The following is a 22,992-nucleotide window of genomic DNA, read 5'->3' as shown; positions in this document are numbered from 1 at the left end:
TGGACAACTGAAGGTTCTTTAATGTAAATTCAAGGAGGTTTTTATCGTAAAGGTCCAATCTTTCTTCCATTTTCAGTTGTTATTTCATAAAACCTGTTTCTTTCTTTTGAATATGTTTATTTTGTTTGATTTTATCATTGTTACTTGTCGAGATATTAGTTGAAATTCATGATTGGTTAAGATATTGTAGTTTAAGCTAATGAGTTAACAGTCATTGTTTCATTTAAGTTAGGAAAAATATAGTATTTTAATCCTTCTCATTTGCTGTTTGATTTCACGTTGGGTTTAATGTCCAGAGGTATTAATTTTGATAAAGTCATTTGAGTGTGTGTGGAATCTAATTGATGGTTTAAAATGAGCTATTAAGGTGGAAGTGTGGTTAGTAGATTCTGTTATCTTTGTTGCAATTAGATCCAAGTTTTAATTGTTTGCTTTTTAAATTCACCTTTTAGATTGATATATGGGATGCTGTTCAGATGTATTGATAATCCAAATATCCAGACCAGATATTTAAAAAGTTCGGATTTTGGTTTGAATTTCGGATAATCGGATTGAGTATGAAATTTTCGGTTTGGATATTTGGTTTTCGGATTGAAGAAATTACAATCCAAATCCAATCCAAATAAGTTCGGATTGGATTAGATATTTTAAGTTCGGTTTCAGATTATTTGGTTTGGATATTTTCGATTTTCGAATTTGACTCTTGAGACTTAAGGCAAACTTATTAGGAACGAAATTCATGAGTTAGTTTCATAGGGGTAAATCTAAATCTTAATTGCTCAGTAAAAAAAGTCTTCCAATTCAAATTAGAATTAACAAATTCAAGTCATGTCCAACATAGTAAATCCATACCAAATAAAAGCATTTTGGAAAAGTGGAAATGAACAAAATAAAATCTAAGTAGTCATCTGGAAAAATAACAAAGAACTCTGTCGTGGGTGTTATAACGTTTGAGACTTGAGAAGTAAGAAAACCCTATATTATATTTGATTTAGTAGAGAATTGTATATTGGTCTTAATATTTTAACGGGTAGGGCCTTAGGTACTAATCTATTGGACCTTTAGAAACTAGACTTATTAGTACTGGGCACATATGATACAGGTAGGGCGAGATATAAGGTATAAAAATTTTGGATTTCGGATATCCAAAAATTTGTAGTACTAAATCCATATCCAATCCGAAATCCATAAATTTTAAAAAAAAATCCGAAGTCCGAAGTCCAATTCATAATCCAAATATCCAGACCAAATATTTAAAAAGTTTGAATTTTGATTTGAATTTCGGGTTGGCCCAAACTGTGCCCACCCCTAGTTCAGATGTGTTGCATGGAATTAGAATTGAAGCTTTGACAAGCCTTGATAACGTGCGAAAAGTTTTGGGCCAAGACATATTTTTAAGGCCCAATTAATTATTGATTGTGAGCTCGAGCGAAACGAGATGCGAATTTATTTTAAATTTCGTTGTCAAGTTGGAAAAAAGAGTGAAAAAAACAACCGTGAGAGAGCGAGATGGGTTGCGAATTTATTCAAAATCCGTTGTCAAAAGAGTGAAAATAATAATAATTAATAATAACCAAATAATAATAAGTCTCGGATTTTTGAGACAAATAATTGTCTTTAACGCTAGATGAGCTTTAGGCACGTTTCAAGATGTTTGTTTCGATTAAGAATGCAGTTATGCATCTTATTTCGAGACGTTTTTTAAATAACTCAAGGATGCGGTTACGCACCTTGGCCGAACTCGTTTTAATAATTAATTTTGTTTCGAGTAAGAATGCAGTTATGCATCTTATTTTGAGACGCTTAAAAAATTCGGAATGCAGTTACGCATCCGAGTTAAGACCAAAGAAAAAAAAAAGCTCAGCAATAAAAGTTCGAGCAATTCAAGTCTCAGATGCATAATATATCCAAAATTAATTTAATTTAAGTATAAGTCGATAAAGCGACCGTGCTAGAACCACGGGACTCGGGGAATGCTTAACACCTTCTCCCCGGTCAACAAAATTTCTTACCCGGTCTTCTGTTTTCGCGGACCATAATAAAAGAGTCATTTCCTTTTGATTAGGGATTCATAAGGTGACTTGGAACGCCAAATTCATAAGGTGACTAGGAACACCAAAACTCAATTCCAAGTGGCGACCCTGTAAAATAACTAATCCCTATTTAAAACTGTCACTTCAAATGGATAAACCAAAAAAGGGGTGTGACAATTCTTCCTTTTCAATTTATGTGGCACCTTTTGCATTTCGAGACTCAAATAAGTCTTTCTTTGACCGGTAATTTTTTCATATATCTTTTAAATATTTTGAATTGTAAATTATTGTGAATTTATAATACTTTTTACTTAGTATTCAAATATGTAAATTTTATTTCAAAAAACTTAAAAATTCCATGTCCGAATTTATGATCAAAATTAAACTGTTTGACTCTTGAAATTCGAACTGCGCCACATAAATTGGGACAGACACTACTAGAAATAGAGGTTTTTCCCACCGTGAAGCAGTGAAAAATTTGTGTTGTAAAACATGATTTTTCCACCTCATTCCTACTGAATCAACTCACTTGGAAAACACATGCTGGGAAACAAGTTCTCATTAAAACACTGTGAAACTTTCTAATTTTTTCGTGTGAAAACACTACTCCCTCCGTCCCAATTTATATGATATAGTATGACTAGGCACAGAGTTTAAGAAATGAAGTAAGACTTTTCAATCTTGTGGTCTAAAACAATGCAAAGATATTTGTGTGGTTATAAATCATCTCGTTAAGCGTAAAAGATAAAATTTAAAGTTAAATTGTTGTCAAATAAAAAAATGTATCATTCTTTTTTGGACGGACCTAAAAGAAAAGTGTATCACATAAATTGAGACAAAGGGAATATTATTTTTTTCTTTTCCCATGAATTTAATCAAAGTATATGTGAGAATAATCCAATAAAAAATAATAATTTTTTAATAGTGAGAGCGGGTAGATGGTTAATAAAATGAAGGTCGATACTCCTCCAAGCTCCTGAAATAAGAAGAAGGGATTTTTGTTTGTGGAAAAAAATTCTTGAGTCCTACACTTTGATTTTAACACCTTTTCATTAGGGCGATAGGGGAAAAAGTTAAGAGTTCGATTTGACATGATGACTTTTTAGTCTTTAGGGGTAGAATCATGGAGATCCTTTTTTCCTTCTTTTGGTGTTTATTTTCTGGTTCCTCGAACAATGTACGCGTTTCCTTATTTGGCGTTACCTAATTTTAATTCATTGGTTTAAATGTTTCCTCGCTGGACTCAATGTTCAAAAGATTACAACTTTGAGCTTATAATTCATCAATGATAGTCGTACTTTGAGATTGACTAAAAAGGAAGATGCGATGTTTAAAGTTAAATTGAGTACTAAATATAAAAAAAAGATGTTATTTTTTTTTTGAATTGATTAAAAAATAAAGAATATCACATAAATTAGATGGGAAAATATTTTGCAATTATTAAGCTCTTCTTTCCAATTAAACATTGATCTTATCATTTAATTATTTGGCTAAAAACAATTGGATATGGAGTTTAAGTGGAGGGGTAGATAATCAGTCGATAATAAACACACTTTACATTTTTTGCTTCATATAAAAATATCAATCAATACACCTTTTTATAATTCCATAAAGTTCCAATACAAAAGACCCATACACTGCGTGCAAAAAGATTTTGCATGCACGACCAATAGTTTCTTTCAATTCTTAATAGTACAACATATGAGAAATTACAATATAGAATACATCCTTAGGGACTATCATATGATTGGATAAGAAGACAACTTATAGATGTCACAATGACCTCCAGGATTCCCAGTACCTCTTATAATTTTCATATATCCATTTTCACCCCAAGTAGTTCCCCATGAATTCTTCAACAACCAATATTTTTGACCCCCCTCATCAGTTCCATACCCTATTGCCGTAACTGCATGGTTAATTTCGTTCGCACAGCTTCCATGATAAGTTCCTCCTGCGTAAAATTGGAACTCTTGGCTAATAGCAATTCCAATTGACACTGGTTGTTGCGTGACGGCTTGTAACAATGCTGTTTCACTTTCAGGCACAACTTGATAGCTACTTATCTTTACTGCTGGTGTTAGCTCTTGGCTCCTGCATGTGTATTGTTGCCTTTTGTATGGATAATCTGATTCAGTTGAAATTCCACCATTTTTTATGATGAAGTCAAATGCCCCGGTCATTAAGCCGCCTCTACAACCGTAGTTACTTGCGGTGCAATCGAGAAGTTCTTGCTCAGAAAGTTCAATCTTTTGGCCTTTTGCAATTTGGTAGGCTCCTTCTAGTGCTCCAACGGCAGAAAACGCCCAGCAACATCCTAACATAGAAAAGTAGCATACTATTATCAAAATTTAAAGAAAAATGAAAAAATGTTCTTTATGTACGCACGCACGCGCATACACACATATATTCGATCTAGACACGGTACTTTCTACAAACCCTGCCTAGTTTAGGAGTATCATATGACTGGGATGAGCGAAATTTGGGCCGGTACCCGCCCAAAGGTTACTAGGGTGAAAAGATTGGCTCAAGATAGTTCAACAATGAGTAATAATCCAAACCGCCCAACCCTTACCAAATTTAATTTCTTAATTTGGTTAGTTAGCAAATAAAACTAATAAAAAGAAATTCTTTGTTATGACTATACAATATATTAAATAAAGAAGAATTAAAAAAGATATTTTGATAAGGTTGCCTAAATCAGCCAACTTCTAGATGAGTTGAATTGGGCAGGTCAAAATGAAACTTGAATGACCATATTTTCATGAGCTAATTGTGTCACACCTAATATGGTCTAAACTCGCCAAGAAGGACATAGTGAGTTAATTAAAGTGTTATGTTGTGTCTTACCACATTCACCTTGCTGCTTCACTTCAGTAACAGCTCCATGCTCTCTCCAATCCAAGTAAGACGGAATGTCATCATCACTTAGATCATTAATCTTGAACTCCGTCGACGACATTGGAGAAGGTGACGGATGTGAAGGCATGTTTAATGCAGTATACTTGGCAAAAAACTCGTCCGAAGTAATATCTGCAAATTCATTGATGCCTAATTTGTAAGACAGATTCCCTGCCTTATTCATCGACTCGATAAATTTCATGTTTTCTTTGAATATCATGAGTCGTTTTCCTTTTTCAACTTCGTCCTTGTAAACTCGTCCATGACGCGCCATCCACAGCTCGTGTCTCTCAGAAACGGATAGTTTTGGTTGGCTACGAGCAGTTGCTTGAGAGTTATACGTAGCAACTACTACTAAGAACAGTATTAGAATACTGATTAAATCAATTTTCATACCCATGGTTAAGTAATTAATGTAATGTAGGGAGGAAAATACAGGGTTTGATCAAAAGAAAATTATTGTAAGATGTTTATGTAATAGGCTTGCATTTCATTATGTGTTCAGTAGCAAGGCGTTTATATAGAGGCGTAGATGAGAAATTATTTCCTAATTAATAGTAACTACTAGTCTGGAGACTCTGGAGTCTGGACTTAACCTTCTTTTTAGTCAACAACTGGAATCCAATTCCGTTTTGGAAAAGTAGTCTTGATTGATGATTTTTTAGACTAATTGATGGAAATTTGAGGTTCAAGTATTTATTCTTTTTTCAGATTATGACTTCTGGTTGCATAGTGATCTTATGCTTTTTCTAGGAAATGTCAATCAAGTATCTGTATAGAAACTAAACTAACTACCCAATGTGTACTATAAGAAAAATTTGGATCCAATAATCTGGACAGTTCTACCAGCGCCAGTCTTTCATCCAAGTCTAAGTCAATGTAAAAGTCTTCTTGCCCCTATTGGTCTTATGCACGCAATTAGGCAATTATTGTTCTATGGTTCTTTCAACTTTTCAAATTATACGCTACGGGCCAATGCCAAGTTTGTTAGTATTCTCAATAGGACGATTGATGAATATTCTGTAGCAGTTCTACATTTTACCAATTACAAAGGATGTTGCGGGTACATGAAAACTAATTAGAGATTTTAAGTTTGAGCACCGTGGATCAGAAACTCCTTTATTAAAAAATATATGAGCCTCAAGTTTGAATTGGTCCAATCAAATGTTGAATACAAGATTATAAGAAAAGAAGTTTCTACTTTGTAGTTCTTTATGCGTTTGTTAATAAAAGTCAACCACCTATTAGTTTTGGTGGTTCTTTATTTTAGAGAAAGGAAAAAAATTACTTCCTACGTTGTAATGTTCGTAAATTATACTCAAATGGAGTCTACGCAAGTTCCCTCCGTCTTTTAAGCCGGTGGAAAATGAGATTATGTTTTCTTCATTTTTTTTTATTTATCAAATTAGATAAAGAATAATTTCATAGAACGAGTATTCCCTTCTAAATTTTGTGAAGTACGTAGATTTACGCAAAATATAAGGATGTACTCAGGAAAAAATAATAAAAGGAAAGAGAAGAGAAAGTGATAAGACTATAATTAAACACCACTATGCAATATTGGTTTCTACTCCTTAGGAAAGAAAAGAGAAAGTGTATAAATAATTAAATGTGAACCACCTGCAAGAAGATAAATCTGCACTTCATTGCTGAATTCTGAACTTCTTTTCACATTATACAAACTTTTCTTTAACACTTAGAATTTACATAAAACGAGTTTGCAACATACACAGTAGACTAGACACACCATATAAACTACAGTATTAACAACAATAGTGTTTACAGAAGAATATAATCAACAACAAATTCCCACAGAGCTTCTCAGCAATTAAGCAGTTGGATAAGAAGCTTGCATAGCAATTCCACAAAGTCCTTCCTCAGCATCAATGCCTCTTTGCATTCTAATGTAACCGTTCTCGCCCCAGCTGGTTCCCCACGAGTTCTTGACTAACCAATACTTAGTCCCATCACTAGTTTTCCCATATCCAACTGCCGTAACACCATGATCTAACTCAGTTCCACATTCTCCAGTAAAAACACCACTCGAGTAGAATTGAAAATCCGATCCACTAGCATCAATAGCCACGGATACAGGTTGGTTAGCAACAGCACTCAACAGAGCAGATTCACTATTGGCTGGGACATCTTCATAACCAGTAATCTTAGCAGCATCATTGGATTCCTTTCCAGTTTTGCAAGTGCCATCAGTTCCCTTGTATGGATAATTCGATTCAGTAGTAAGTCCGTGGTTCTTAATGATGAACGTAAAAGCATCATCCATGAGACCTCCCTCACATCCCATATCTGAACTTGTGTCGCAATCCATGAATTCTTGCTCAGATAAAGAGATTAATTTACCAGTTTTGATCTTGTTGATCCCTTCAGTAGCAGCAACAGCGGAAAATGCCCAGCAACATCCTGTACATTATCAGCTTAATAAGATTCTTTTTTTTTTTTTTTTTGGCAGCGTATTCATTGAAAGGATGTTATTATTAACTTAATTGTAACTTACCACATTGCCCTTGATCCTTAATCCCAGTAACGGCGCCCTTTGTCCTCCAATCCATGGTAGCTGGAGCAGTCACATTTTGATACCTGAATGATATGGTTTTTGATGACTCTTGATAAGAAGACATTTTGTATCCGTTGTGAGTGGCTTTGAATTCCTCATTTGTCAGATCTGCAAATTCATTGATGCCCAATTTATAAGGCCTCATTCCAGTGTTGTTGCCTGACTCGATGTAATCAACATTGTCCTTGAATATTTTGAACCTCTTTGCCTTCTCTAAACCATCTTTGTACACACGTCCAAAGTGAGCCATCCAGTGCTCGTGTTTCTGGACCATCGAGGCTTCGTTCAGGTCACGGGATGTGGCTTGAGAAGCCTACATTCCTAACACTAGTAGAGCTAAAAAAGCAAGCTTCCAATTGATTGTCGAAGTCATTTTTCACTACTTGAATTTTTCTGTTGATTCTAAAATATGTCCCTGTGTTGTGGATGAAATGTTTAGGATAAGTATGGAATTTATAGTACTAACATTGTGGTTTCTGTTAAATTAAATTAAATTTAACATTTTCACTTAATGATTTAGTTCCCTGGAAAGCCCGGCAAGTTATGTATAATTGCCTACTTTGACAATAAAAATGGATCATGCACGCTGCTTTGATGTCCTCAGACCTCAAATAGTGATATATTGCGATAAACCTTTCTTTTGTACTTTCTGATAAGTTATCTGCCCATAATTTTGGAATTATTGACACTAAACAAGCTTCTTCATCAGCCCCTGGCAAAGTTTTCAATTATAGCGAAATAAGCGTACTTGATCAGTTGATCACTCTGCTGTCCTGTTTACAAATCACAATTACTTCTCTGTTGTCCTCAAATGTGAGAGAAAAAGCAGCCCACCAAAAAAGACGGAGAAATAGAGAAACTATCACAGCATGTTGCCGCTTAAGCAGTGATAAAGAAAACATTTTCCTGTATGGCATATGGCATCTTTGTTGTATTATAAGATTATGTTATTTTATTGAATAAACAATGAAGAAGTATGGAGCTAGTTTTATTATGGAACTTTTTTTATCACAACTTTCTGGGAAGTGCAACGAGATATGGTAAGTGCCAAAATGTCAAATTGGTGAGCTGATCATAGACAGTGCATGTATTATTCTCTAACTCAACCTAATAGTGACACTTAGTGTTTTTTTTTTTAAATCAAAGAAATAGTAACACTTAGTTACTCCATAGTCTTCTCCATAATGTCTTAGGAAGGTTAGCTATATAAACTTGGTTTAGCCATCAAAACTGAAGACTCTGTTGCTCGTACTATAGCCTGAGGTAAGGCGGTACAAAAGAACCAATAAACCGCAGCAAACCGACAAATCGAATCAAATCGAAATAAAAATTCGAATAGTGGTTTGGTTTGGTGGCGGAAAAAAACACCCGACCATTATAGGTTTAGTTTGGTTTTAACTAAAAAAAAAAGTCAAACTGAGACCAAACAAATCCGATTATATGTATATAATTTTTAAATTATTTTTTTACATAAAAATATGTATTAGAATGTAATTTATAAACATTTTCTTAAGATTTTTCACAATTTCTATTTTTACATTCAGGTCTGACTTAATGTTTGTAATGGTCCATAAGTTTTGAAGCCCATATGTAATTCATTAAAGGCCCAACAGAAACTAAATTAAAAACATATCTAACCAAAAAAAAAAATCTTCTTCTTCTACTTGGATAAACAACGAATCCCTCCCACGCTCCAACTCTCCAACCGGAGATATGACAACAAGTGATATTTACCTCGTATTTATTTATCAAGCAAATTTGTAGTAAAGTACTTTCCATTAAACTACAATAAAAAGCCCAAAAAAACCGAGAAAAATGTTGAAAACCCCGATTTTTGTTGTTTTAGTTTGGTTTATAGATTTAAAAACTGACACAAATGGTTTGATTTGATTTTTGAAAAATCCGAACCAATTCGATGCATGTACACCCCTAGCCTGAGGCATGCAGTTATTACATGAATATGGGTTGATCACTGGAGCAAAGACGGTGACGCTGTTGTTTCTGGAATCAAAGAAACAGCATCATCAACTTTGGTACTATATCCTAGAATCCGTAATTAGCACTGTAAAATAGAGCAGAATTTTTTGTGCGTCTGGCATACCTTTACTCAACCAACCAAAAATTTACTTCATAAACATCTGATCACGATGTTTTTCTTTATCTTTGTTGTACCAAATAAAGAAATATTTTTTATAGATTCTCAGAGCTGTCAGCCAGAAAGATTACTCTCCAGTAAACTGATTCAACTTTGCTCCATAATCTACCTAGAGATTGTCATTTACACAGTTGCTAGATTGCAAAAGTATTTTATGAACATATGACACCCCCCAATGAAGTAAACATCTCAAATAGCAATGTACTTAATGTCAAAACAAGAAAACTGATCTACACTTCTGAAATCACCTAAGGAAAAGCAATGACACTGTTATAGAACATGTTTCCGCTGATTATATTAGTCCAATAATTCACTAGCCACAAGTCTTCCTACTGCAGAAGCTTTTAATTGAAAGATGAGCCTCACAGAATTTTCAAGTCAAATAGTACATAGATTCTGTAAATGCTGCAAATAAAATGAACATCAACATATTTGCAGCTTTGACCAATAAGGAGTTCGAAGCAACTCATATAAATTCCAGAACCCCCCCATAGACCAAGTCATCATCATCTACCAACACATATTTCATATATGAAAATGTACGCACCACTTCATCATGCATAGATTGGAGGGAAAAAAGGAGTAGTTTCTTTATTGCAGGAAGGAGTATGCGGTCACCTCTCACTCTAAAAACAATTCTTAAGTATTAACTAATATATCACATAATACAAATTAATGAGCATAATGATATCGCACAGACTCTTGGATGTATTCCACGGTTTTGATGCTGAGAAGGAATCATAAACATTCAAACTGGAAAGTCATACATAATATCATCTCAAGGAATAGAGACTGCAGGAGGGAAGCAGCAATGTTTATACTGGATTCACTTCGAATGCCTTTGAATTTATCAAATAGCAGGCTCTTACCATTGAGAATGGGCTCTTGAAAACAAAGAGAATGGATTCTTGAAGACAGTAGCTAACCAGTCAGCAGCTGTAGGTGCTAATGCACATTTACTAAAGTTCCAATTTTATTTGAGTAGAGTTTTTACGGGGAAATGCCACACTACACTTGATCATCCTGTAAGTGTGTTTGGCCTCTGCATGAGGAATAGTAAGTTCAAGCACTTGCTGATAAAGAATGGACTATGCTTGGGAAGGGGACGATACATGAGGTTGAAAGGGAGATGTATCTATTCCAACATTACTTACTGCTAGTTGATTTTTCTGTCTACACAAGAATTGCTTATTTTGGTCCAAGTGGTGACAAACAATTTGAAAGTAGATAAATCTGCGCTTCATTCTTGAATGCTGAAACTTTTCAAATACAAACTTTTGTTTAACACTTAGAATTTACATGCAACGATTTTGTAACATACACAGTGAACACATCACATAAAATATATATGAACAAGGTGAACAACAATAGTGTTCATAGAAGAATCAACAGCAAGTTCCCACAAAGCTTCTAAGCTATTCAAGCAGTTGGATAAGAAGCTTGCATAGCAATTCCACAAAGCCCTTCCTCAGCATCAACGTTGTTAGGATTTAAATCCCAAACCCGACCTTTGTAAGCAGGTTCCCAGGAAAGATTGGAGGGTCACAGCTGGACCACTTAAATACCAACCTCCTTAGACAGAACCTACTTACGCCGTGATGTAAGCGAAGAATAAATAGCACACACAGACTTATAGTGGTTCACCCTCAATGTGAGAGCTACGTCCACGTTGCTGCTGCAGATCTTATTAAAGAAGAAATATTACAAGTGTTTACAACACTCAACCTCACAACCCCAATCCCAATTACACTCAAGAATTTTACCACAGAAAATTCTCTCAAAGACCTTCTCTTACTTAGGCCTTTCACTAAGAGTATTTCTCTTAGATTTTTTCTCTCTTGGGATGTGTATAGCAAATGATCTTAATGATATCTTACAAATGAACCATAAGCTACCTATTTATAGGAATGAATTTCCTATGATGAGGTAAGCGCTTACATCACGACTATTATGAGGTAAGCGCTTACATCACAACTATGTGAACAAAAGAATTGACTTGTTTGGCCAATTCCACACCTAACAAATCTCCCACTTGAAGACTAATTTTAATTTGTCTTCACACTTTGATCGATGCAGCAGATCTTTCCTACTTTCATACTTCGTGCAGGCCAACTGAAGTTGAGCATAGCTTCAGTTTGTCTATCGTCACTGCCTTTGTCAGCATGTCTGCTGGATTCTGACTCCCTGCGATCTTCTCAAGCACCAGCGCTCCATCTTCCAAAGCTGATCTAATGAAATGGTACCGGAGTTGTATGTGCTTCGTTCGAGCATGGTAAACCGGGTTCTTTGCCAAATGAATGGCGCTTTGGCTATCACAATATAGCACACTTCCCTCGTGGTCCTGATCCAATTCCCGCAGAAAAGATTGTAGCCACATCATTTCCTTTGTGGCCTCCGTCACAGCAACGTACTCAGCCTCACAACTAGAGAGAGCTACTATCTTTTGCAACTTGGAAACCCAAGAGATTGCAGTACCTCCGAAGGTGTAAACATTCCCGGATGTGCTCTTTCTGCTATCAATATCACCACCGTTGTCAGCATCAACATACCCTTGCAATCCTGTTTTTGATTTTCGGAAATACAGAGCTGAACTCGAGCTGCCTTTCAGATATCTGAATATCCACTTCACAGCCTCCCAGTGTTGCTTTCCCGGATTGCTCATAAATCGGCTGACAACTCCCACTGCATGTGCAATGTCTGGCCTTGTACATATCATTGCATACATAAGACTACCGATTGCAGATGCATAAGGTATCTTGTCCATCTGCTTCTTCTCATCCTCAGTTGTCGGCGACTGATCCTTTGACAACCGAAAGTGTCCAGCCAAGGGAGTGCTGACTGGCTTGGCATCATGCATGTTAAACCTTTTGATAACTTTCCTCACATATTCTTCTTGTGAGAGTTTGATGCCCTCCTTGCTTCGGTCGATTCTCATCCCAAGGATTTGCTTTGCAGCTCCCAAATCCTTCATTGCAAACTCTTCCGATAACCCTTTTTTCAACCGATCAATCTCCTGTAGGTTTGCTCCTACGATTAGCATGTCGTCGACATAGAGTAGCAGTATCATGTACGAGTCTTCAAATTTTTTGAAGTAACAGCAGTGATCTGCCTCGCACCTTGAAAAATCAGCTTTCTTCATAAAGCTGTCAAACTTTAAATACCACTGTCTTGGAGCCTGTTTTAGTCCGTACAGACTCTTTTGAAGTTTGCACACCAGATTCTCCTTTCCTTTGATTTTGAATCCATCCGGCTGTCGCATGTAGATTTCCTCGTCTAGATCACCGTGAAGAAATGCAGTTTTCACGTCCATCTGTTGCAGATGTAGATTTTCCTTTGCTACCAGCCCAAGAACAGTTCTGATAGTCACCATCTTGACTACGGGAGAGAAGATCTCCGTATAGTCAATGCCTTCTTTCTGTTGAAATCCCTTTGCAACCAGCCTTGCTTTATAACGCTTGCTTCCATTGGGTTCTTCCTTTATCCGATAAACCCATTTGTTTTGCAATGCCTTTTTATCCTTTGGCAACTCGGATAATTCCCATGTATGATTTGCCGATAGTGAATCCATTTCATCCTTCATTGCCAGCTCCCACTTAGTCGATTCATCGACTTGCATTGCTTCTTCATAACATTCCGGCTCCCCTCTATCAGTGAGTAGAATGTAGTTGAGGGATGGAGAGTACCTGTGAAGCGGCTTCCTGATCCTGGATGATCTACGCAGCTCTGTGATTGGCGTCTGTTCATTTGTTTCAGAATCAGCACTTTCATCAGCACCTTCTCGGATTGTTTGTTCTTCTGCCTCGGTTGTACCTGGCTGCGGCTCAGGTGCCAGAAAGTCCCTCAAATCGACTATTTCCGATTCCTTGTCCTGACATTCTGAATTCTTTTGCAGCTTGTCTTTGTACAGTACCTCTTCGTTAAAGACAACATTCCTGCTTCGGATGATCTTCCGATTTTGTTCATCCCAAAATCGGTACCCAAGCTCGGTGTCACCATAGCAATGAAGTAACACTTCTTTGATTTTGGATCAAGCTTGCTTCTAGCCGTATCATCATTATGAACATATGATAAGCAACCGAACACTTTCAGAAATGAAAGATTTACCTTCTTGCCACTCCAGACTTCTTCTGGAATTCTGAAATCCAAGGGAACTGACGGTCCTCGGTTAATTAAGAAGGCCGCGGTATTGACTGCATCTGCCCAGAATGTCTTGGGCAGTCCAGAGTGTATTCTCATACTCCGAGCACGCTCGTTCAACGTTCGGTTCATTCTTTCGGCTACTCCATTCTGTTGCGTCGTTCCAGGAATAGTCTTCATCATCTTGATCCCATTATCGGCACAGTACCGTTTGAAATCACCATCAGTGTATTCTCCGCCGTTGTCGGACCTCAAACACTTCAACTTGAGGTTTGTTTCATTCTCGACCATGGCTTTCCATCTTTTGAATACACTAAACACATCAGATTTATTTTTCATAAAGTAAACCCATACCTTCCTGGTTGAATCATCAATGAAGGTCACATAGTAGTGTGATCCTCCAAGAGAGGGGACAGTGGTAGGTCCCCACACGTCTGTGTGCACCAATTCCAGCTTCTCGACCTTCAACTCCCTGCCTGCATTTGAGAAGCTTACTCGCTTTTGTTTTCCGAGAATGCAGCTCTCACACGTATGAAGGTCCACCGTCTTCAGCTCCGGAATTAAACCATTTGTCACCAACAGCTTCATCCCCTTCTGGCTGATATGCCCCAGCCGACAATGCCACAAATCTGTCTTCTTTGTGTTGTCAACCACAACAACAGTATCACGACTGTCACACCCCTTTTTTTAACCCGGTAGAGTTAAATTAGAAGTATGACGTATTGGTGGTTCCTGTTTTTTGTTTATTTTAAGGAGTCGCCACCTAATTATTTATGGTGAATTAGGACACCTAAAGTTTATTAAAGTTATGTTTTAAAGTTAACTATGTTTAAGGTCTGCGAAACTTAAGATTCTAGGTAAGAGTTCAATTAGTCTAAAGGGAAGGTATTAGGCACCCTTTAAGACCCATTAACAATGGTTAACCGACCGGACTTAAGATTAGATAGGCTAAGTGTAAATATAGTGTTATAGAAAAGAAAGTAGCTTTGTAAATATTGCTAAAGTTATAAATAGACATGTAAGAATGCTATTTAAAATAGAACTTGTAGAAAAATGATAATTTATATAAAAAAAACTGTACTTCTAATGCTATTTTTGAAAATACGACTTATAAATGTTGTTAAGGCTTTAAACGAAAGTATAATAATGTTGTTTAAAATAATATTTGTAGAAAACATAATAATTTGTATAATAGAAGATTCTAAATGTTAAGTGAGACATAAAATATTGCTAAAGCCTAAAATGAAAATATGGTAATATTATTCAAAAAATAAGATTCATAAAAAATAGGGTAATTTGCTTATGATTAATAGCCTTTTAAAAGATGATTTGTCAAATGTTATCTTTAGATAAAAAATAATGTTATATGAATATGGTGGTATAGAAATGCCTAGACTTATGTTCTTAAATATGATGAAAAGGACATGAATTTTCTCTCTTTTTTATCACTTTTATTTAGCATTATTTAGCTAATAAAAATACGTACAATTGAATGAACCTTGAGAGAATATTTATAGAATATACTTAAATTTATATTTGCGTATTAGTGATGTTTTCAAATTTCAAATATAGTAAGAATGAAAACGTGATCTTAATTCAAAATATGTGTTTATGACTTCACATCCTTGAAAGTCAATTACTTCAATATAGATAAATATTATTAGGTACTATGACTAATTTAATATGAAAGAAGAAAATGAAACTATGAAATTAATTATTGGTTCTTCCTACCCATTTTACTAAAATCAACCCCATTAATTCCGCTAAGGTTCATCTAATCCGAGCAAATAAAACAAGTAAAATGTTAGTCATGTAATTACAAATTAAATGCACAAAGAAAATATAATAAAGAAACAAAATGATTTGAATGGGCTCCGCCCATTCTAGGATTGCTACTGTTCACTGCTGTTGGGTTTCGGTCCAGCAATGCGGACTGTTGCTGATGGGCTGTTCCAGTCTATTAGGCTTTGGCCCAGATTTTATTTTTCTTGTTTGGCTGCGGATTGGACTGACATAGGAGGAGTTATATTGGGCTTTTAGCCCAACGCCAAATGCGGAAGGAGACGACAAGTCGCTTGGACTCGTATGCGAGATGTCATGCATAAAAATGAAAAGAAAAAGATTAGTATATAATCGATGAATAAGATTAAACGCGTAAAATATACACTCAAACAAATCAGTAGATTATGTATATATACTGTGTATATTTAGATATATTTCATATATACACATTCATAAGGATATATAGAAGGTTAATATTGGAAAGCTTTTGCCTTCGTCCTCCCGATGTTGCACAAGTTCTAAGGGATTTCATGAATTCCAGGCATGGCTAACACCGGGGAGGGTTCAAGCTTAATCCGTAATGACCGACTCAACCTCCCTATCAGTGTATTTTATGAATATACTTCAATAGATATACAACCCCACTATCTTAGTAAAATTAAGACAACTTATAAGTACATTGAAAATATTCCAACCGATTGTCCATGCTAAGCACAGAAACTCAAATATGAATACATCGAAAACAGTAACAACTGACAATTAACAAAGACAAGCACAATGATGGGAAAGGAACAACAGCACAGGAGATTTTTACAAGCATAATCATGGTTCTAAACAAATATGATGGCCAAGCAGATAGGCAGCACAACAGTGGCAGTCGACGCACAATAACATTATGGTAGTTTGCAGGGTGATAGAGACAATGTAAAAGTCACGAATGGCTCAAAGGGATAGGATGACTCACACTAATCTAGATGAACTGGAAGACAAATAAGCTCAACTCATGAGTGTATTAACATTCTGAACATTTCTAACTTACATCTCCCAAGTTAATATCACACGCTAAATTTTTTAACTTACATTTCTAACTTACATCTCCCACGGTTACAATTGCTTGGAGAAAAAAATATACTCAGGAGAACAAAAGAAAAGAGAAGAAACCAGCGAACTAAATCGTGCTTCTCAATTAGCGTTTCGGGGTAGAAAACCAAAAGTAAGGTACACACATGCTTTATAATTCCATTGCAACTTAAGCAGAACATACACAGGCAAAATTTCTAATAGCAGGATTTCTATGGACAATAACTAAAGGAAAATTTCTAATGAAGCAGCAAGCATGAAGCAGATTCGGATAATATATAAGCCAGCAGAAAGTCGAGCAGTTTCTTTTCAGAGAAACAAGAAGAGGAGAAAAACAGTTGGGGCACCATACATCACAAGTTCAACTTTTAAGGTATAGCTAGGTTAATATTGTGGGATTCCCAAATCATCATGAACGTATATAGTAACTAGACAACGGCATCATATAAACAGCAAGCTAACGAAATTGAGCACTAACAATAATCATATTTACTAGACAACTCCACCAACTACGTAAACAACAAACTAACACGATTAACACTTCATCATATTTAACCAAACAACTCCTGATAACTATTTAAATAAGCAGGAAACTAGCGAAATTAACACTTGTCATATTTTCTAGTTTCATAAACAAGTGACAAAAATAGGACAGACAGTATCTTTCACAAACTAATTTAATCCATCACTACATTTTAAGCCTATTTTAGGATTTAACAAGAAAGGCAGCATCATGTTTAACTCCACATTCCGAGCTGGTCTATTCAGAACCAACATATAGTCACAGAACCAAACAAAGACTGAAGCAAGAAAAAATAAAAGAGAAAAAGATTGGAAGGCTGCTGTTATTTTCTACGCACTGATATTGCAAACAGCCTCAATTCTGCGTTAAGCTTAAATTATGAGCTATAGAAAAGCTCCCCATACAAAGATTACTTGTTTACAGTTCAAATTAGCCCAACTGAGGTTCAAGCAAACACTGGAGCTATACGAATTATGTATGTCAATTAACCCCACTAATCAGACACAACCTAAACATGCTGGCAGAGATTCAACTCAGAAACAAAATTTAGTAAGCCTCCTGATTTCCCAAAATACATATATTTACGCTATATAGCGTAGGGTTTGGACAGTCAAGATTCAACAGGGCAGTCTTATAGTAAGGTTAATAGGTGCCTAGACAAGTTATCTATGGTTCAACATATGCCACATGAATCATACTTCAAGACAAATGAATACAGGAAAACAGACCCGAATCAGACCCAATCATATGTGTCGCTAAATAATATTAGACCAAGACTACATCGTAAATAGACTCATGAGCCTGATTGTTTTACAAGCCGAATAACTAAGCAGTAATGGAGTAATGACCAGACCACACTCATATTAGTGACTGAATAGATAACTGATTAAACATTAATCTGAAATAGCAACTATACTGATTGAGCTAAATTTAACAGTAAACTAAACATCTGAACTAAACACGAATCACAAAACACAGCTAGCATACTCGATAAACAAGAGCTAGAGGACTGCTGAAACAACTTCGCAAAATAGCTAATCACCACGTCGAATCAAAATCATACTAAATTAAGTGAATCTAAATACATCAACTTACATAGAACAAAACTTAAAAAAAAAGTGAGAGGGAGGATTTCTGACCTGTTTTGCGTACAGTGAAATGGGGCGTCGACGTCGTCGAATCTACTCTCTCGTATGAGCGACTTCGAAACTAGATGTTGGGTTAGTCGAATATCTTGGTCGCGGCTAAAGTTCACCGAAAAATAAATTCATGTTTTTGAAGATGATCTGTGTAGCTCCAAAAACATTGAATCCCTTTTTTTTCGAAAAATCTGAAAAATCCTTCAAAATACTCCCAATCCCCCTTTTAAAAAAAACAATCTTTCCCCAAAAACAACGAAACCCCTTTTTTTTTATCTGTTTTCTTCTTGATTTGTTTTTCTTGTTGATTTTTTTCCGTTGATTTCGGGTCCCTTTCTTTTTCGATCTCCTCTCCTCTGTCTTTATAGAGTGGGGAGAGAGAGGAGCGGTGTGGGGTATGGAGGAGCGTGGAGTGGGGTGCGGCGGCGTGTGGGGTAGTGGGAGAGGAGCGGCGGAAAGAGGAAAGGAAAAGGGGGGAGCTGAAGAGAAAGAGAGAGGAGGCGGGGAAAGGGAAAGAAAAAGAAGAGAAAAGAAGGAGGCGGAAAATAGGGATTAGGGTTAAAAGGGGAGGGGAAAATGGATGGGCTGGACCGGGTCGGATAATGGGCTGGCCAATAATTCGTTTGGGCCGGTCTATTAATTTAAATATGGGCTGATATAAATGTGGGTTGTGTATTAAAATGTGGGTTGTTTATTTGGGTAGGGGATAATATTGTATTTGTATTAATGGGCCATTAATTTGCTGAAAATATTGGTCCTTCCTCCGCTATTTTAATTATTTCCGGGCTTCTAATTTAGTAACTAGTACAATATTTATTATGTGAAGATAAATAGTAATTAGTATATAGAAAGTAAGGATTTACAAAGTGTTGTCTTGTAATTAATTTAACGATTCCAAACCCGAAAGTGAAATGACGATGAACATTTAAAATTTGTGATAAATTAATACTTGTAATGTTAAAATAAAAGTAGCGAATATAAATAGCAGTGAAAATAAAGTATCTAGCTCGTCAATAAATTTAGACGTCCGAGTGAATAAAATTAAATAAAGGAGGGACAAAATTGGATGTCAACAACGACAGCTAGCCGTCATGTAGAGAGTGCCAATCTTCTTTCCTCGGCCAACTACCATAGCTCTTTTCGCCACCTTCCAAGACCCATTACCAAAGTTGAGATCATATCCCTCATCATCAAGCTGACCTACTGAGATCAGGTTTCGCATCAGCTTGGGAACATGTCTAACTTTAGTAATCTTCCACGAGGATCCATTTGACATCTTCAAATTAATGTCTCCCGTGCCAACAACATCCAGCGGCTCTCCATCGGCTAAATAAAGTTTGCCGAGATTCCCAGCCACGTAGTTTGTCATTATATCATGATGTGGGGTGGTATGAAAGGACGCTCCTGAATCAAGCACCCAAGAGTCTATCGGGCTGTCAACCGATAACAACAACGCATCGCCAATGTCTTCCGTAGCAACATTGATTCCAGCCCCCTTGTTGTCCTCCTTCTTCGGCGCCCTGCAGTTCTTCTTGAAGTGACCTGGTTTTCCACAGTTCCAACACTCAAATGTTCGTCCTGGTCTGGATTGACCCCTGCCATTCCTTGACTTCGATCTGCCCCTATTTCGGTTGTAGTTTCTGTCATAATTTCTGCTTCTGTTTTCAACATTAAAAGCAGAACTCGTCGATGCCTCTCCAGAATCTGTCCTGCGCACCTCCTCAGCAAGGATACGATCCCTAACATCGTTGAACTTTAGTTTGTCACTGCCAACAGAATTACTAACCGCTGCTCTCATTGGCTCCCAGCTATTTGGTAGGGATGCCAACAAAATTAGAGCTTGCACTTCATCATCGAAGTCAATTTTTACCGATGACAATTGATTTACAATGGTATTGAATTCATTTACGTGTGCAGCAACATGATCATTTTCCATCATCGTTAGATGAAATAGTTTCTTCATGAGAAATACCTTATTATTTGCCGAAGGTTTCTCATACATGTCAGACAATACCTTCATCATATCTGCGGTGGTCTTCTCCTTTGCCACGTTGTGAGCAACGTTCTTCGACAGCGTCAGCCGAATGACTCCCAGAACTTGTCTGTCGAGGAGATTCCAATCTGCTTGCTTCATCTCCTCTGGTTTCGGACTCAGAGGTTCATGAAGCTTTCTGCCATATAAATAATCTTCAATTTGCATTCTCCAGAACGCAAAATCTGTACCATCGAATTTACCGTTGCCGTGCGTCGTACCATCTTCGCCTCCCATCGTTTCTAAATCACAACACAACCTGTTGCTCTGATACCAGTTGTTAGGATTTAAATCCCAAATCCGACCTTTGTAAGCAGGTTCCCAGGAAAGATTGGAGGGTCACAGCTGGACCACTTAAATAGCAACCTCCTTAGACAGAACCTACTTACGTCGTGATGTAAGCGAAGAATAAATAACACACACAGATTTATAGTGGTTCACCCTCAATGTGAGAGCTACGTCCACGTTGCTGCTGCAGATCTTATTAAAGAAGAAATATTACAAGTGTTTACAACACTCAACCTCACAACCCCAATTCCAATTACACTCAAGAATTTTACCACAGAAAATTCTCTCAAAGACCTTCTCTTACTTAGGCCTTTCACTAAGAGTATTTCTCTTAGATTTTTTCTCTCTTGGGATGTGTATAGCAAATGATCTTAATGATATCTTACAAATGAACCATAAGCTACCTATTTATAGGAATGAATTTCCTATGATGAGGTAAGCGCTTACATCACGACTATTATGAGGTAAGCGCTTACATCACGACTATGTGAACAAAAGAATTGACTTGTTTGGCCAATTCCACACCTAACAAACGTCTCTTTGCATTCTGATATAACCATTCTCGCCCCAGCTAGTCCCCCACGAGTTCTTGACTAACCAATACTTTGTCTCGTCACTAGCTTTTCCATATCCAACTGCGGTAACACCATGATCTAACTCAGTTCCACATTCTCCAGTAAAAACACCAGTAGAATAGAACTGAAAATCTGATCCACTAGCATCAATGGCGACGGATACAGGTTGGTTAGCAACAGCGCTCAACAGAGCAGATTCACTATTGGCTGGGACATCTTCATAACCAGTAATCTTAGCAGCATCATTGGATTCCTTTCCAGTTTTGCAAGTGCCATCAGTTCCCTTGTATGGATAATTCGATTCAGTAGTAAGCCTGTGGTTCTTAATGATGAACGTAAAAGCATCATCCATGAGACCTCCCTCACATCCCATATCTGAATTTGTGTCGCAGTCCACGAGTTCTTGCTCAGATAAAGAGATTAATTTACCAGTTTTGATCTTGTTGATCCCTTCAGTAGCAGCAACAGCGGAAAATGCCCAGCAACATCCTGTACATTATCAGCTTAATAAGATTCTTTTTTTTTTTTGGCAGCGTATATTCATTGAAAGGATGTTATTATTAACTTAATTGTAACTTACCACATTGCCCTTGATCCTTAATTCCAGTAACGGCGCCCTTTGTCCTCCAATCCATGGTAGCTGGAGCAATCACATTTTGATACCTGAATGATATGGTTTTTGATGACTCTTGATAAGAAGACATTTTGTATCCGTTGTGAGTGGCTTTGAATTCCTCATTTGTCAGATCTGAAAATTCATTGATGCCCAATTTATATGGCCTAATTCCAGCCTTGTTGGCCGACTCAATGTAATCAACATTGTCCTTGAATATTTTGAACCTTTTTGCCTTCTCTAAATCATCTTTGTACACACGTCCAAAGAGAGCCATCCAGTGCTTGTGTTTCTGGATCATCGAGGCTTCATTCAGGTCACGAGATGTGGCTTGGGAAGCCCACATTCCTAACACTAGTAGAGCGAAAAAGGCAAGCTTGCAATTGATTGCTAAACCCATTTTTCACCACTTGAATTTTTCTGTTAATTCCAATATGTCTCTGTTTGAATGTTGTGGATGAAATGCCTAGAGTAACTATGGTATTTATAGTACTTACGTTGTGGTGATATATTAAGGTTACTCAAATGTTATCATTTTCAATTGATGGTTGAATTCCCTGGAAAGCACGGCAAGTTATATATTATAGACTGATTTTTATGATAATAAATATGGATTGTGCACGCAGTTTGATGCCCTCAACTGGTTGTGTTGCAATGAACCTTTCATTTGTAACTTTCTAATAAAGTTCTCATTACCATAATTTTGGAACTATTGGCACTGATATGACAGTTTTCTCATATAGCAATGGAGAACTTGATCACTATGTTGTCCTATTTGCAAATCACCAACGCTTCTCTTTTGGCTTAAATGTGATAGGGAAAGGAACAAACAAACAAAAAGGAGGAGATTAAAGGAGACATTTTCGTGTATGGCATCAGGCTGGTTCTAGTTTCCGTCCTTTTCTTTTCTCCTATAAGAGAAGCTTGTTCTATTCCTTGCAGTGCAAAAATGAATTACTAAAGAGTTCAGTTTGCAGGTTCACCCCATTCGCTGCAAAACGCTACAAAAGGCATGGCGAATCAGCAATATTTGAAAGACTGACAATTAATTCTTTCTTATTTTTGAGGACGCAAAAAGAAGAAAAAAAGACAGTTTATTAGAAGGGGAATAATTAGGAAAGCACAGATTGTTACGCACCTATATAAGCTCTTCAGAAGAGAA

General features: G+C 36.6%; 2 protein-coding genes and 1 pseudogene across 3 annotated transcripts; all 3 read right to left on the bottom strand.

The window, feature by feature from the left end:
• Nucleotides 1-3,612: 3,612 nt before the first annotated feature.
• Nucleotides 3,613-5,472, bottom strand: LOC132623935 (zingipain-2-like). Its single transcript, XM_060338752.1, has 2 exons — nt 4,884-5,472; nt 3,613-4,350 (listed from the first exon to the last, which is right to left on the bottom strand). The coding sequence occupies exons 1-2, from the start codon at nt 5,332-5,334 to the stop codon at nt 3,773-3,775; spliced, it is 1,029 nt and encodes a 342-aa protein (XP_060194735.1). The 5' UTR covers nt 5,335-5,472; the 3' UTR covers nt 3,613-3,772.
• Nucleotides 5,473-6,762: 1,290 nt separating this feature from the next.
• On the bottom strand, nt 6,763-7,879 carry LOC132622567 (senescence-specific cysteine protease SAG39-like; annotated as a pseudogene).
• Nucleotides 7,880-11,080: 3,201 nt separating this feature from the next.
• On the bottom strand, nt 11,081-22,230 carry LOC132622548 (senescence-specific cysteine protease SAG39-like). 2 transcript variants are annotated; one of them, XM_060337154.1, is made up of 4 exons: nt 21,798-22,230; nt 21,173-21,706; nt 12,167-12,174; nt 11,081-11,128 (listed from the first exon to the last, which is right to left on the bottom strand). In XM_060337154.1, the coding sequence occupies exons 1-4, from the start codon at nt 22,228-22,230 to the stop codon at nt 11,081-11,083; spliced, it is 1,023 nt and encodes a 340-aa protein (XP_060193137.1). The 2 variants fall into 2 exon arrangements, with proteins under 2 accessions (XP_060193137.1, XP_060193138.1); XM_060337155.1 differs by lacking the exon at nt 12,167-12,174 and having other exon boundaries at nt 11,081-11,142; nt 21,179-21,706.
• Between the last annotated feature and the right edge of the window lie 762 nt (nt 22,231-22,992).

This window comes from Lycium barbarum, chromosome 12 (assembly GCF_019175385.1).
Source record: "Lycium barbarum isolate Lr01 chromosome 12, ASM1917538v2, whole genome shotgun sequence".
Taxonomy (NCBI): Eukaryota; Viridiplantae; Streptophyta; class Magnoliopsida; order Solanales; family Solanaceae; genus Lycium; species Lycium barbarum.
The sequence above is the reverse complement of the archived record's forward strand: the minus strand, read 5'-3'. Positions and strand labels throughout refer to the sequence as shown.

Coding starts and splice junctions, on each gene's coding strand:
- LOC132623935 (XM_060338752.1), bottom strand. CDS start 5,334: ATGGGTATGAAAATTGATTTAATCAGTATTCTAATACTGTTCTTAGTA. Junction 4,351..4,883: donor GAAGCAGCAAGGTGAATGTG/GTAAGACACAAC, acceptor TTTCTATGTTAG/GATGTTGCTGGGCGTTTTCT.
- LOC132622548 (XM_060337154.1), bottom strand. CDS start 22,230: ATGGGTTTAGCAATCAATTGCAAGCTTGCCTTTTTCGCTCTACTAGTG. Junction 21,707..21,797: donor TAAGGATCAAGGGCAATGTG/GTAAGTTACAAT, acceptor GATAATGTACAG/GATGTTGCTGGGCATTTTCC.